Source organism: Apteryx mantelli, chromosome 2 (genome assembly GCF_036417845.1).
Source record: "Apteryx mantelli isolate bAptMan1 chromosome 2, bAptMan1.hap1, whole genome shotgun sequence".
Lineage (NCBI taxonomy): Eukaryota > Metazoa > Chordata > Aves > Apterygiformes > Apterygidae > Apteryx > Apteryx mantelli.
This window is the reverse complement of record NC_089979.1, coordinates 115,308,650-115,325,044: the sequence shown is the minus strand read 5'-3', so window position 1 is coordinate 115,325,044 and position 16,395 is coordinate 115,308,650. Positions and strand designations below refer to the sequence as shown.

Genomic DNA, 16,395 nt, shown 5'->3' with positions numbered 1-16,395 from the left:
TTTTAATTTCCTGACTTTTGTTAGTTTGTATTTCAGTCTCCATATTTGAATGTTCCTTTCACCTGTATTTTTATAACTTATTTGGAGGGAGGTTTCAGCCAGCTTTTCAGCTGCTGTATACTGACACCAGTTAACCATGTGTTTCTTTGTTTTTTAGTGAAACTCAAGATTCTTAGATTTATGTTGTATTATTTTTCATGGTTTGTAGTATCGTCAGGAGAGACTGGCTTGACTGTTTTTGATGCCTTGTATATATTAAGTTTCATTGCGCAGTATGTGGGAATGTAGACAGAATTTACCAGCTCATTAACCTCCTTAAATTGGCTGCAGAATGGATTATTTCCCATCGCCATCACAGGTCAGTGGATGGCTTACGCCCCAATGGACTCTTCATAGAATGTTTGAAAAATGTTAAATTACCACCACATTGATTGCTTGGCATGATCTTTTCCCCAATTTGTCTACCTTTTTTCAGGGAAAAAAACAATCAAGTAAGACAGTGGGTTTCGGTGGTCACTGCTCTGAAGTCAGGAAAGGCAAACGTTGACTAAGAAAACCCTAGTGGTTGATACTGTTCCTCTGCAAATTGAAACATTTTATACACATATAGCACATTTTCAGGACACAATTCATTAAGCACAGTATATGTTTGGACCATGATGAAGCATGTATGATGTGGATACTTGAACACTAGTAAGCATCTTTTTCGGACCTGTCCTTAGGTCCTGACAGCAAGGTCAGAAAGGATGGTCTTTGCTTTTCTGAGTGTCCAAAGTAGTGCCTTACCCATCACAAAATCAATATACATCTCGTAGAAGAAATTCACAGACCTTATTCACTTAATAGTGGACTCTTACAGGACTGGCACCATCATTCTTTAAAATTTGTACCAGTGATGTTGCACTCACCCAGTCGTGGAAATTTGGATAAGTGGGTGATTTCGGTGTTCAGGTGAGCATTTTCACCCAAGTAGAATTCATTGTGAGAAAGAGCTTAAAACACTAGAAGGCTGTTCTTGGTTATATTAATCACAACCAGATACTCAAAGAGCTTTTTTTCTTATACCTGAGTAATCGCCATGTAAAGACCTACCTCAGTGCTACTTCTGTGAGGTTAGCAACAGATACCTCTGAGTGGCTCCAGGCTGTACCCTCAGGACTTCTAAAGTCTGTAAAGACTATTGCCGAACTAAGTCCAAACCAATCAGGACTGCTGTGAGAGCAGACACTAATACTGCAACAACTGCATGTTACTTCCCTCTACATGTAGGCAGCATGTACATGAAACTTGCTTATATGTTGATGAATGCTAAAAGATGTAATGAGTCCTGAAGTTAACAGACCACAAAGCCCTTCATACTAGTAGCTAGCACTGTACAAGCTATAGTGTTGTCAGAAAAAGATGAGAGTAGGCTTTGTAACTACCTTGCAGGATCATAAATTATAGACCTTTCAGATCAATCACGTGGCCTCATCATACAGTATAACTTAAAGATTGCAGAATGCATCAAGATGACTTGATTCTGCATTGCACACTACAGAAATGAAATAGGTTAATATGTAATATCTAATATGTAACATCTGATAAACTTCGGCTGTCCAGGATTTTTACCTGAAGGAACGTGTTTGCTTTGTTCATGTCACTGAAAACCATAGTACAAATGACAAACTCGAACCTAAATTTTAAAGGTGTTTTTCAAGGTGCTTTATGGGGGAAAAAACGCTTACTTCTTTTTGCTGAGTGTTATTTACAGAAACAAACACTTTATTTTGTGGTTTTATGTATATTGAATACAACACTGAATATAGCTTTTCCTCCTGTAAGTTTTTCCATTGGTAGCTGCTCATGTTAAGTGATCTGGTGACCAAGCTGCTCTTCTCATAAATTTTTACAGCTTCACACTACTCCAACTTAGAAATCTAGGTCCCAGTTTATCAGAGCACTCAAACACCTGTGCTAATGCCTTGGGCATCATAGCTTAAAATTAATTAGTCTGATAAATGGGTACTTAATATATTAGCTTTGGGTTACAGTCATGATGTTCTCTGTTACTGGTATAATGCCAGGATTTTAGCCAGAGCTCCAAAGGACATATAATTGGATACCTCTTTTTTTTTTCCCCTGGCCCTAACGTGTCTTCGGTATATTATTATACACTGTATATTATAATGTTTGTATTTACTTCACAGTTCTGTTTTGTATTCCAAATGTTGCACCCAGGAAATTCTGTTTTTCAGTTATTAAGAAAACCACTGAATTTAATTATAACTGTCTCGTCCTGTCCATCTATTATTTTTATTTAAAATTTATTTCTCAATCAGATCCTTATAACATTGGAACTTGTTTTTTTTCCAGATTTACTAGGGGTTCTTTTTGCTTGTACAGGCTGAAGAACTGTGAATCCATGCCTTTCATTAATCCCAGTTTTATGTATCAATATTGTTTGAAAATTCTTCATCTTTGATTCATTACTTTGTTTTTAGTATGCTGCAGCATATTACAGTTCACATCATTTTATCTGGTTTTCTTTTTTTTAATCCAGGGTTGGGAAGAAACTGTGGATGCTGCCATTTCTTACTTATTAAGAACTTGTTTGTCAAAGAACTCTAAGGAACAGGCCCTGACTCTCACCAGCGAGTTGTGCATACCTAAAGATACTAGTAGGCTGAAGAAACATATCACCCTCCTCTGTGACAGATTGGCCAAAGGTGGTCGCCTTTCCTTAAGTACAGAGACAACCACTCAGCAAACTGTTGTCATGCCAGGTAAGATATGAACTGTATGTTTGTAATTCAAAATGTATATTAAGAATAATGTACATTTGGTTTGGAGTTTGTTTTATATGAATAGGCAGATAATTCTTTTCCATTTCCTGTCAGAAATTACAGAATAATCAAAATTGTGTAAAAATTCCAGATGTTGCGTATTTTCAGTAGAGTTGCTAGTGTTGCAGTTTTTTTAATCAGGAGTGATATGACACATTGTATTTCTGTTCTAACCAGTAGTATGAGTAAGGTAATAAGATATGATGTATGAATGTAAGTTTTATCTAAAGTTGACCACTTCCTACTCTTCTTACAGCACCTACATACTAATGCAGCAAATGTAGCCCAGACAGTCATTATGTTCTAAAAACTGTACAACTTATTCCTTTGCACTTTTCAATTGAATGTATGTGTATGTGCATTTTATATAACATATATGATAGAAAAGTGAGGAGTGAAAAGATATGCTGTGTCCTTGATAGAGAAATCATTGTGGTTGTGTTACCCATTTCATGACATGTGCATATGACTAATTACAAAACAGTGAGAACATTGAATACAAAAATCTGCAATTTTAGAAAGTGCCAATTGATAGGTGATATCTCACAGAAAGCATGAAATAAAAGATCAAACTAATTTAAGCAGGTGTTGAAATCTATTTCTCATTTGGAGAATGAACATTGAGAAGATTTTTGGAGCCTTGCACAATGATTTAAATGAATGTCATGGATGATTTTTAAAAAATATATTATTCAAGTTCTTTTTTATATTCATGCTATTTAGTGACAGTAAGCAGCTCTTTTCTGCAGAGTCCAAAGGCTAGCATCCTTGTACTGTTGAAAGAAATTTTCTTCCTGTCTTTTTTCCCCATGGGGCAGATAAGCTCTCAGCAAACATCAGACTCTCTTGATGACTTGGAAACACTGTATTTTTTTTCAGCTTCCATCTCTAGGTTAGGGTAGAAAGTTTCTTCAACCCTATAGTCTCCTAGACCATATAATCTCACTAGGATCTTTGGCCTCAGTGACCTCTGTCACCTACAGCAGTCTTCACACCTATAGGCATGTGTATGTATGTGTGCTTAATGCTTAAAATTAAGAGTTTAGTATTTTGTCTTCACAGATGTTGTTTTTGATCGTTTGGAGTTGTTTTAATTGTGATTTCCTATATTTTGTTCTTACATTACAATGAATATCTTAATTACTGGTTAACATAATCTGAATGGCCTGTGCAATGTTTTGGCAACTCATTTAGAAGTCCTTGCTTATTACTATGTACAGTCCTTCTTTGCATGTGCTAATTGAAATGCTTAGGTAAAATGACTTCAGACTGTTCAGTGACAGAAACTATTCTATTTAATTAATTTCTGTAAGTGTTATGCTATGCCCATATCTGGAAATGGATTTATAATCACATGAATTGAAGAGGTGAGCCAGAATAAGTAGCAAATTAGATTTACATTTTTTTGTTGATATTTCTTTGCCAGACTTTATTTCCCCGTAAAATACATGTTAAGTGTTAATTCATTTTTTAAACTTAGAAAAGATTATATAGTCATTGTTTTCCCTTCTAAATATTTTGAGAAGGTGTAAATAGCTGCAGTTCATCTTTTTCCCCCTAAGTTAAGCAGTCAGGTGAAATGATTTAATATGGAAATTCACTTCTGCCTGTTGAGTAGTCTTACTGAGCTCAGTGTGACTGCTTGTTTTGGTCATGAGTAGTTCTGGTAGGAAGAAGGTAAAATTTCTAAGAAGTGTAAACAACTTAGAAGAAGTCCTGCTCTCGATGAGGGACCTTGTAAAAGCAGTCTGTTCATCCTCTCCATATTGTATACATCAAAGACTAAAATTCAAAAAATTTTAAACCCACTGTTTTCTATTACATGAGGCCAAAATACTGAGAAGGCATGAGTGATGTAATAGAGTGTTTTTTCACATTGTGGTACAGGTAGACAGCTATACTACCTCTCAAATAAAAAAAAAAAAAAATACCAGGAGGAAGTACATTCCAAGCAAAACATAAGAAATTTGATCAATAGCCATGTATTGATTAAATGTGGAATCAGGGTTAACAGGTTACATACAGTGAGTAGTGAAAAATTAAGTACTTGTAAGCAGCTGTTTGAGACTTGGTATAGCAATGTCCCACCCAACTGTTTTAGCCATACATGAAATGCCCTTTGGCCATGATTTACATTAAAAGAATTAAAATCTGTAATCCATATATAGATTCCAAAAAAGGTCATTTTCAGAATTGCTGACTCTAGTGTGTAGCCCTTTCAAATACCAAATCACCTAATTAAGAATCAAAATTATGACCTAATTGGGCTAACACTTCAGGCTGTCAAAAGAAGATACCATTTAAAGAAACTGTGTTATAAAACTCAATATAACTTTCTTATTTTCACTGGAAGTTTAGCCTGGACCCTGGAGAAAAGGGTCCATACATTATGTATTTCCTCATTAACTGTTGAGAGAACATAGATTTGGGAAAAGTACAGAGCTAAGACCAAAGATGCATTATATTTAAAAATAAGAAATTTCTTCATTTATAGGACAAGTCACTGTATAGAAATATTTGTGCCCTATGCTTGGAACAACATAGCATTTAAGAACTTACTTTCTAGCAGGATGTGCTGTATGCTTTGGAAGTTTGTGGATGGTTGATTGTCAGGTAGACTGGAGAAAACTGAGAGGATTCTTGGGAGAATGATGATTTTACTGTGGCTTTTAAAACATCCATTTTTGTTTTGTGCTAGCTGTTTGCGTTTTTTGAGAAGAGCCTAGGACCCTTCAGGCATTGCTGAACTGTAAGAGCAACCAGGATTTTTAAAAGTTATGTCCGACACGTTCAAGATGGTGTACCCTGAAATCTAGAGAAATCACCTGAAGCTATGTTGAAACAACTGGTGATTATCTTTAGGTGCGCAAGTAGTTGAAAAAGTGCATTTAGAAACCAGCTATCAATATTTGTAGTCAATCCAAGAATATAAGCCTGAGATATGCTGTGGTTTCTGCTGGGTCTGGTTTTATACATTATTTTCCTTAATTGCAGTGGTGGAATATGAACATTAAAATTTGTGGATTTACAACAGCTAGAAGTAGTTTCAAACACTTTGAAAGACAGAGCAATAACTTGAGTGACCTTGATGAATTAGAGGAGTCTAAAGTCAGTAAGATGAATGTCAGTAAAGATTGCAAAGGAGTCTAGCAAATAAAAATTGGAGAAACAAATTTGAACTTGAGAAATAATTCCTTAAATAGTGTTACCATAGGAGAGGATCTGTGGGGTTATACTAGACCAGCAACTGAATACAAGTCAGCAGTACGATCCTATTAAAAAGGCAAATTCCAATTTGGGGATATAGTCATATGACTTGAATGAAGAAATATAATTACTTCTTTATACATGAGGAAGCTTCAGCTGAAATTACTGGGTAACACAATTTAAGAAAAACGTAGACGAACAGAATTCAGAATAGAGCATAAAAGTTAAAAATGACTGAAGCAATTTGCTTTCTCCTGGGGGAAGAAGAAAGAGGAGGTTGAGGAGGGACATGACAGTTTTCCAGTATGTAAAATGCTCTTATAAGGATGATTAAAAGCTAATCAGAATCATTGGCTAACTGTGATCATAAATAAGCGTAAACTACATCAGGCTGTATCTTGCACTGTGTTGCCTTTGGCGAGGTGCAGATGGCTGGAGCAGGGGAAAGGTGAGGGGCTTGGGGAACCGTGCCAGCCCGCAGTGTGGGTCAAAGCCAGGGAAGTGCTGTGGAAAGGTGCTGTAGACCATCCAGGCTGTCATGTACTCAGTTTAATGGGTGGGAGAATTTATAGTATAAATCCCAATTACCTGCAGTGAGTGAATTTTGGAGCTTTTCAAGGTCGCTTATAGTATCAACGAATTTTGCAGGATTGTTTGGATAACCTTTAGCAGTGTCAGCTGTGGCTGTTTGGAGACTTCTTTAAGTTTCAGTCTGATTGGAGCTCTGTTTGCAGTATTGCACCACCCATATTTTGGGTATCTCACGACTACTCTCTGTCTAGAATGTGATCCTGCTTTTCTTGTAGTAGTCCCTGGTGTACAAATCTCTCTTGCAAATGGCATCTGTATTAGTTCAATGCTCTGTTCAAGGGTGAAAAAATCAACCTTTTTTCATAGCAAGGATTTTTATCTTTTAATTAGGACTTCTTTTTCTCTCAACTATCTTTTTCTCCTCCTCCTGCTCCTGCTCCTCCTCCTTTTTTTTTTATTTTAACTGAACTTCAATTATTTTTTTGCTATTTTGGTTTTGATGGATCTTTGTATTGTGCTTTGTCACTTAGTTTAATATAGTTGGAGCACTAGAGAAACTATTATTTATTTAACCTGCAAATCAGTTACTGTGAGTACTGTGCCATTGAAATGCCTGTGCCATGGAATGCCGACGATGGTCATTTTCTGAGTCTCCAGAATTGAAATGATAATGAAATACAGGAATATTTTGTATTCAGGAAATAGGATTTGCAAATATTTTTCTGTCAATATAGTATTCAAGGTTCATACAAAGGTAGAGCCAGAAGGCACCCCAACTACCTAATTGTCCCCTCTATGTTGTGGCTAGGTAAATGTATCCAGAATTTCCTTGACAGATGTTTATCTAAACTCTTAAGCACCTTGTACAAGGTTGAAAAATATCTCTTAATAGCTTATATGACTGATTGTCCATATAGGAAGGTTTTCCTAAAACTTAATATATGTCTTTCCTGCAATCAAACCAGTTTCTTGTGATCCTAATATAGAAGGTAGACGTGGCAAGTAATGCCACCTCTTTATAACCTCTTAAGCTTTGGAAGGTTGTTATTAGGTCCCTTCAGGACCTCTTCCTATTTCATACTAATTGTGCTCAAGTTCTTTCAGTCTTTTTTTCAGGATGATTTTTCTATCCTCCTTATTCTTTCTGTTTTCCAAAATGGAAAGAATGCCAGGTCTAATTGTAAAAACATGTGCTTTTAAGTTGCTGGAAGAGCAATATTCAATTTTTATACAGAACATAAACATTGCTGTAGAATCTTAGTACACGAAGAATTTTCGATAAAAAAGACTAGTAATAGTTTGCTCAATTTGAAGAAATAAGATTTTTTTGCTTGAAATTTCATCTCATCCTTTTAATTAGAAATTTCTTCGTTAGTGTCATTAGGGGAAAGGAATAAGCATTATAGCTCAGGTATTCTCAAACTTTATAGTGTGGTCTTTCATACAGAATGTCTTATGAAATGTGGTGCCTCCCATTTGTAGTCACATAGATTCTCAGCTCTTCTCTGTAATAGTAATGTTACCTCAGCAGCAACTACAGTAATCTTTTGCCTGAAAAAGTTAGGATAATGTAGCTTAATAAGGCAGGGAAGACAGCACAGAGGACCAGACAATTCATCTGAACAACCAGCAAATATTTAATAAATGGCTAGAGCCTACTTATCACAGTTTGAAAACTTCTCTTGTAATTTAAGTATTGTGGGCCGTAGATCACTGTGCTCTGGTAGTTTTGTATAGCACTCTGTGTGGATGCAAAGAAACTTATGAAAAGTGCTAATTTGTTCTTAGTCATACATGTGAGACAAATCTTATCTCCACAGAGGTCTACCATCCACTATGAAATATTATTCTCACTTAAAATGTTTTCCATATGTTTTCTGTAAAAAACAAACAAACAAGCAAACAAAAACAAAACCTTTTTTTCCTTTTGTAACCATTAGAACATTTTGGTTTTAGATACTTTTTCCTAATGCATTTTGAATATATTGTGTATTCATAAAGCTTTATAGAAATGCTTAGTAGAGCTATGTAAGGAAAAGTATAATTTTATTCACAAAGCTTGCTGTGTGCTATAAGTACTACAAGGATTTTGTACACCTGAGGATTGGTTGATACTGCCTGGTGGAATTGGTAGTCCACTGAAGTCCATGGAAACTTTGTCATTGACCAAGTTAGATTGAACATATTATCCATGTTTTTCGTAACATTCCTTGTCTCTTTCCACTATCTCATGAAGGAGTGTAACATTTACAAAAGTGCCTTACAAGTGACCTAGAAGACATTTAAAAATATCTGGGGATCTCAGGAATCTAAATCTTAATAAAAGTGCCTAATTCTTACTGAAAGTCTGGTCACCAAAGACTTCTTTTTCTTAAATGTACCCAGAGATTTTTAAGCCATGTTTATAAATCACTACATGATGATCCATTCCCATTGACCTGAGTGTTTGATCAGGCTCTTAAATAGGAAATTGGCACTAACTCACTTCAACTATTACAATGAAAACTCTAACTCATTTTTTCTAGCTTCCTTAAAATCATATAGGTTGGTCATATAAAGTACCTTAAAAGGCAGATTTCTCCTGGAAGCAGATTGTTTATTGAAGAGTGAAAAAGTATATATATATATATTTTTTTTACATCTGAGATGATATTAAAAGATTGAAGTCTGCATTTAAGCAGAAAGATAAAATATGTTTCTAACATTTTTGGCTATATTAAAATTATTTAATTCCAATGGCAGTATAGCTAAAGTATCACTTTTATTAACCTTCATTTGCTTAAGTGCTCAAAACTCATATAGACATTTTTATCTGATCTGAAAATTATGTGTGTTTGTATTTTAACAGATACGTATTTTTGTTCTCTTTCCCTGTAAAACCCAGGGTTCACATATCCAGATAAAGATTTCTCTGCGGGAGGAAGCTGTGCATTAAAACAAAGCTACCAGTGTTTGCTTCTCTCACTTTCAAAGATTTTCAGCTTTTATTGAAACTAAAACAGACCAATCATCATTGCATCTCTTTTTCAAACTTTCCTTACTTTCTCTCCCTTGGCAAAGGCTAGCATAAACATTTGGTAAAATGTGTACTTTTTCTCTCCTTTCTCTCGTTCATCCTTCTAGTAAAGATCCTTCTTACCTGTATGGCTCCGCTTTGTTCAGGTTTCTCCATCTTTCCTCATTTATTTCCTCTTCTAGTTTACTTTTTCTTATTTCTCTTTTCTACATTATGCTTCACTAGTTTCTTTCTCTGTACTGTGCCCTTTGAAGTCTATGCAACTAGGTAGTTTTCTTCACTGTGATAGTCAAGAATGAGTAACTTTATCGCTAGCCACCTGAGAGTGTAAATGGCTGTGACTGTGAGAGTGAGCAGTGAAGGATAGGAGGACCATTTTCCTGGTCGACCGGAGCTGTACCGACGTCAGCTTGGGTGGCCCAAAGGAGTAATTGTAGAGGAAACCCTGCAGGACTAGTGTGGATCTATCAGGCAATGAGACTCTAGCAAGGTTTGACAAAGGCATAACAGAGACTAAATCCATAAATACCGTGATCATTGTGTATTCTGTGTCCAATTTGTGCAGCTTTGTGCAGGCTGAACTGTTGAGCCAGTTTAAACATAACTTTCTTCTCTCCAGCTAATTGCAGATAATAATCACATAAGAAAATAATAAGAACAAAGAAATTGTCATAGCTCTTGCAGCCCCTAACTTTGTCATGCACTTCTGTTATTTTGTGTCATGCCAGCTAATAATGAGACATGATATGGCGTATAATGTAACACCATACGGTGGTGTAGCTCTAACGCGACTTTAAAATATCCACTGTGAACTTCTATTTCTCTGCACTTAAAATATTTTTGCAGTAATTTATTGGCTGTTCATGATGAACAGTTTTATCTTAATTTAAAAGCCTAGAAATAAGCAAATAATAACATACCAAACAAACATTTTAAACAATAACATATCAAATATTTTAAACAAATTATTTGGGTTCTATTTTGAGACTAAAATATGCCTCTTGCTCAAAAAGCTGATTTACTGAAAAGGAAGGGGAGTAGTAAATCATTAGGGAGAATTTGGGAGAGCTTACAGCAACAAGATCTTGTGGTTGCTCAAGAAAAGCTTAAGAACAGCTTAGTGGAGCCAGAAACATTGACTCTTTGGCTCTCTGATATGAATCTTTACTCTTTATAATTTTTATTTCCATTGTAACTTTCCATTGTTTTAGTAACTTTGGTAATTTAATTCTATGAAAGGGAAAATTGAGCTATGCAGAAGTTAAGTGACTTGCCCAAGCTAATACCATGAGCCAATAACACCTGCATAAATAGAATTCAAGTATAATGCCTCACAGTCTTGTATATATTCAAGTATAATGCCTTAGCTGCTACATACAGTTGTTTTTACGTGTTTTATGGTTAAAAGACAGGTTACAAATGTAATAGATTTTTGTAAGCCAGCTTGCCTGCAGCCTATTACTATATCATTCTGTGATCACGTTTAAAAATGGAAAACTGAATATCAGACACAGGAAGAGAGGGAGGAAGAGTGTCTCAGAAGGTCTTTAATTTGCATGAATTTAGTCAAATTCCATCAGCCTGCTGGAGCCAGTTGACAGCTTTCTTCAAGTGGTTGATTTTCAGGGATTACATAAAAAGCAGTAAAGCACTGAATGTTTTTTTAATTGAAAGTAAGGACCTGATAGAAAATGCATTTATTTTTTCAGGACATTTTGTAGCTCTCGGTTTGATTGGTGCATTGTGTGTCTCATTTGACTATTTAATCTTACATATGCAGCTTTTGTAAATATCCATTTTTTCAAGATTCCCCTATTGTGAGAAGAAGCAAAACAAGATGGAAGGGGGTAGCAAGACACAAGTGCATGCAGGATGGTGATAGGCTTTTTGTTATATTGTGGGGAAGCTTTCCCCTCCTCAGTTGATATTACAGCTGGCAAAAAACAGAGGGTGAAGGAGTATAAAGTTTAAGATGGCTAAAGCAATAACATTTAAAAAATGAATAATTTAAAGAGGAAAATGTTATGCATAATGAATAAAAAAGAAATCCCACCTGAGACTGGGGGTTCATTCATTTGTTGTGCTATGAAATTTAGCTGGCAACATTGCAATTCCAACTTGCCTCGTCTAAGTACAGTTGGGATCAACACATTAGTGCCTTGGTATATAGAATCCTACTGCTGTCTCTTTGCATTGAAATCCATTAAATTTTAATATGTTCTGCTAAAGTATAAGTGGTCACAAATGATTCATAATGTAAGGTAAGTTTTTGGTGAAAATAATTGTCTGTTGAAAGAATTTCCCCCAATGATCATGCTTGTCATTGAGCTTTATCTTCTTATTCTTTTTGTGTCCTTGAGAGACCACAAGCAGAAGTAAACTCCTCTGATCTGCACTAACAAGTTAATTGCTTAAAATTATGGAAAAGCAGTGTGTTGCTAAAGGAAAAAATGTATAGCTCCTGGCCTTCCATTTCAGAAAACTCAACAGCAGCAAGTAAAACAAATAAATAAATAAATAAAGCCTAGATAGTTTTTTAAGAGGTTGTAACAAATGATGTAATCTATTTTTAAAGAAAGCCATGTTTACTATAATAATACAACATCATCCTTTTATTTGAAGGTATGCTACTAATGAGGAGTCAGTCTTGCATGTTCAGTCATCCTTTGGGTTTCCATTTAACAGGTTTTCCTTGGTTCTATTAAGTTTGGTTTTCTGTGATGTTTCAAGAATCTGTATGACAGAGAGTGAGCCTCAGTAATAATATAGGAGTTATAGGTATTTGAAGAGCAGAATTAGCCCTGCACTTTAGATGACATGTTCCTTCTCCTTTCCAGCCACTATTTATGACAAATAACACCACCACAAAATTACAGCAATTATCTACTTTTCATAAATACAGCCCATGACAAAGCATGTTTATCCACAAGAAGATATTGGGAAAGAGCAATTACAGAGGAATGGGAGGAGAGGGGGAAGAGAATGATTTGCAGGTCCTCCCTCTTTTCTCTTAAAATGCTGAAAGCACAGGTTCCTTTGGAGCCTCTACCTTTTGTTGATTTTTGTTGTGTTGGGTTGATAAAAAATATAAAGCATGATAAGCATGATAAAAAATATGAGTCCGTAGAATTCCATGGTGGATGAGCAATGCAAAACCACATCTACATCACTAATATCAACTGTAATGTATTTGCTCTTCCAGATTGCCATAAAGGAGTCTAATAAATCTAAAACTAGTGAAAATTTCATATTTTGTACATGCCGAATTGATTTTTCAATTACTTCAGACTGTTTTAGGGCCTAATCCAAAACCTGATGAAATCTATGGGAGTTTTTCCATTGACTTCAGTAAGCTTTGGCTCCAGCCCCTAGTTTTCATTTTTTCAGATAGATTTGCCAAAAATCTGCAGAGAACCAGGCACTTGGAAAGGTTTTACTTGCAAAGTACAGCTGGTTGATTTGCACACAGAAAAGTTCCCAATGCTTTTTGAAACAGAAAAAATATTTTTAAGGACTTATAACTTTAGTAGGTAAAAGAACTTTGCTTTAACATTTAAAGAAGAAGTTACTTTGAGTCCTAGACCAAGCATGACAAATTCCATACCAGAAAGATTATATTTAAAGTGCATAAATTCATGATAACAGAGCTTAAAAATGACAAATGACCTTTTTTTAGGTTGTGGGTTTATGAGAGCTGGGACTGCCTGTCTTTATAAAGGATATTTCTTGCTACAACTAAAAACTACGCTACAATTAAAGAGTAATTCCCTGAGGTTAACTACACCACTTTGAGAGACAGGGAGCATAGTATGCAATCAGATCTGTGCAGCTCCACAGGGAGGGTTTCACTCCCTCTGGGTGGTTGGTTCAGTGTACTTAATAGAAATGATGGGACAGACTGGGTTTTAGAGATCACGGAGCATGGTCTGTGCCTCAGCAAGGCACATGCCCTTTGAATATCAACCTAACCTGAAAGTAATGGTGTTTCAAAGTAGTGTGTTGGGTTATGAATGGCAGTCACTGAGGAGCAGAATCCTTTGCCATTCCCCTTTTGGTTTTTGAGCAATCATCTTTAGCATTGATAGGACACAGATCTGGCTGCAGTAAAGCTCTTCAGTAGCTACATTGTGAATTGCCAGAGACTCCCACCTATGGTCTTGATTGCTTTTTCACAGGGAGAATAAGGGTGGACCTCATCATGAATCTGAGTGCTTGAGCGTGTTACAAAGTTGTGCAGAGTCAGTATTGAATTTACATTTTTTTTCCTTATTTTTAAAGAACTAGAGCATTTTTGAAGAGAAGTCACAGTTTTGACTGTATCTCTTTGTGAGCAATCAGCCTTTAGTCTGCTCATGAAATTGGTGTGGATGGTTCAGCCAGTGTTCACATGCTAAGCCAAGGTCCATAAATTCATGTTTCTCTTTCCCTTGAGTTTGTTCAGATTCACCCAACTCTAACATTTTGATCTGGCATTTGAGATGAAAAATTTAATGAAATCAAACATGAAGTGCTTCATGATACTGGCAGGTAGTGAAAATTCCTCAAAATAGTCTTGTCCTTTTCTTTTCTTTTCTTTTCTTTTCTTTTCTTTTCTTTTCTTTTCTTTTCTTTTCTTTTCTTTTCTTTTCTTTTCTTTTCTTTTCTTTTCTTTTCTTTATTGTATTATTGGCTGAACCACAAACAGCATTGATATGGGACAAGCAAAAGCAAAAAGCTATGTAAACCTGAATCACAAAGGTTTTCATTTGATTCAGTTATATTTTAAGGCAAAGATTTAGCTCACCTTCCCTTGATTAGAATGTTGCTAAAACACTAATAAAAAATAATGTGTAGTTAACCTAACAATTTTAAAGTAGGCTCTTGTAGGGCTATAAAAACTTTCAGCAAACTGGTGAAAACTGCAGGCTTGATGAGTTTCATGTGATTAACATGGAAGGATGCATCTCTGAGTGTCTGCAGTATACTGTAAGTGCAAATACCACAGCTGCGTGTGTTGCCAGTTGATCTCTGTATTTTGATGAAGATATGCTTTATTAATTCTGACCTTAACCAAAGCTTGACTATTATTCCACTTGAAAAAAACTAGTTAACTAGAAATTAGTTATCACTGAAAGTGGTGTTACTTCAAAGTTGGGATATGATTAGGGGGATGTTCCACTGTATTAATTGAGTTTCCATTTTAATGGCATACTGTCTTCAATGTAACAATAAGCAGCTGTGCCACACTGTGCGTTTCAAAGAGCATTTACTCAGCCCTTAAATTTGCCATTAGAGATCAAAGAGAGGATCTGATGTGTATGGATGATGAAGGATGCCTTAATTCAGACGGATGACTGAACAAAAAAAGGTTGTTCATAATATTTATTACCCTCTAGCTGCACTATTTCTGTTATGTAAGTTATGTGGTGCTGAACTATATTAAATTTTATAGCTGCACTGAGAAATCTTTCTTGGTGTGTTTTTAAACTGTATCATAGTACTGATAAGCATGTATCTCTTTTAGCACTTACATTTTCAAATGAAATTTTGAGTTAAAAAAACAATCTTTTTTAGTAAAAAGAATTGCCGATGACATTTTTAAAAGCAGTTTAGAAATAAATGGATGCTTACATGTAAGAATTAGTGGAGGACATTTCAGAGTAAAGTCTGACTAAATGGTCAGATTGATTCCTTCTGGTCTTAAAATCTATTTAGATACGTTTAAATTAGTAGCTCTTCTTGGTTTTGTCCTCTCTAAAATTGAGAGGTTTTTTTGTAACCAAAGTAGTCATTAGGTGTATTAAGTTGCTGTTCAAGGATACTTAAATGAAGTTATAAACTGGCATTCTCATTTGGATCAGGTCATCAATAAAGCAGGCAATAATTTGACAGTTAGAAGTTAAGCAGGAGATTTCAGTCAGTGGAGTATATTATGCTGTTAGAGATGCTGGGTCTGATTACTTGCTAGCATAAACTGTTGAGAAGAACGGAATTCTATAGAATAATGTGAAGTAGACTCAACCCAGAAGTCTTATGATGAATGAATTAAAGAGATTTGGATTTAGCGAGAACTGTGTTGCATGTTATAGATAATAAAATCATAGGAGCATAGAGAAGGAGCTCAGTAGTCTGAGCTAAAAGTCCTCCTGAAAGTATAACAGATTCTTATGATGCCCGCGGCAATAAACTGCCCTGGTTGCATACAAAGGCACTATATCAACAGAATTAATTACTTGGCAATACTTTCCAAGTCTGAGGAGACCAAATTCACCAGTTCTGTTTGATTATTTCATTCAATTAGTTATTGAGGAAAAAATGCTTGTTGTACGATCTTCTTACAGCAGATTTCCCAAATATTTCATAATAAAAGTTGTAGGTATCTTTCTGCCAAAAAGAGAGCCTTTATTTTTGGTCCCATTTGCAGCACATAGAAAACAGCATTTTACTCTAGTTCAGTGTAAAATTGATTCTCATGTGGATAACTTGGTTCTCTCTGGCTATTGAATTGCAAATACATGCAATCATTTTGATTAGTATAGTTACAGTGTGTATTATAAGCAATGTGAAGAAATATGGAAGGTGTTATAGTATTCATGGGCAGTCCACTCTCAATGTTGGTATGCGCTATGTAGAAGATGACACTGCTTTGAATATTTGCTCTGTGGTTCACTGAAATGTAGAAAGCTTTCTGCAACACATCACTGCCAAACAGATAAAACACTTCACTTCGTGGGTCAAACCTGTCCTTTTTTAATGCAGGTCAGCAGGTAGGACCATGAGTGTTGGTAACGAGTGGTGAGGGAGTGATAATTATTTATTTGCAGACCAGCAGTAAGG

At 35.5% G+C, this 16,395-nt stretch overlaps 1 protein-coding gene across 6 annotated transcripts in view; it reads left to right on the top strand.

The window, feature by feature from the left end:
• The window catches only part of BBS9 (Bardet-Biedl syndrome 9), a 312,936-nt gene that overhangs the window by 158,988 nt on the left and 137,553 nt on the right, over nucleotides 1–16,395 (top strand). For all 6 annotated transcript variants that reach the window (XR_010883441.1, XR_010883440.1, XM_067291268.1 and 3 more), the window contains one exon: nucleotides 2,543–2,765. Coding sequence is in view for 4 of the 6 variants with exons in the window: in XM_067291268.1 (XP_067147369.1) it covers nucleotides 2,543–2,765 (223 nt within the window). In the remaining 2 variants the exon portion in view is untranslated. The remainder of the gene's footprint in view (nucleotides 1–2,542; nucleotides 2,766–16,395) is intronic.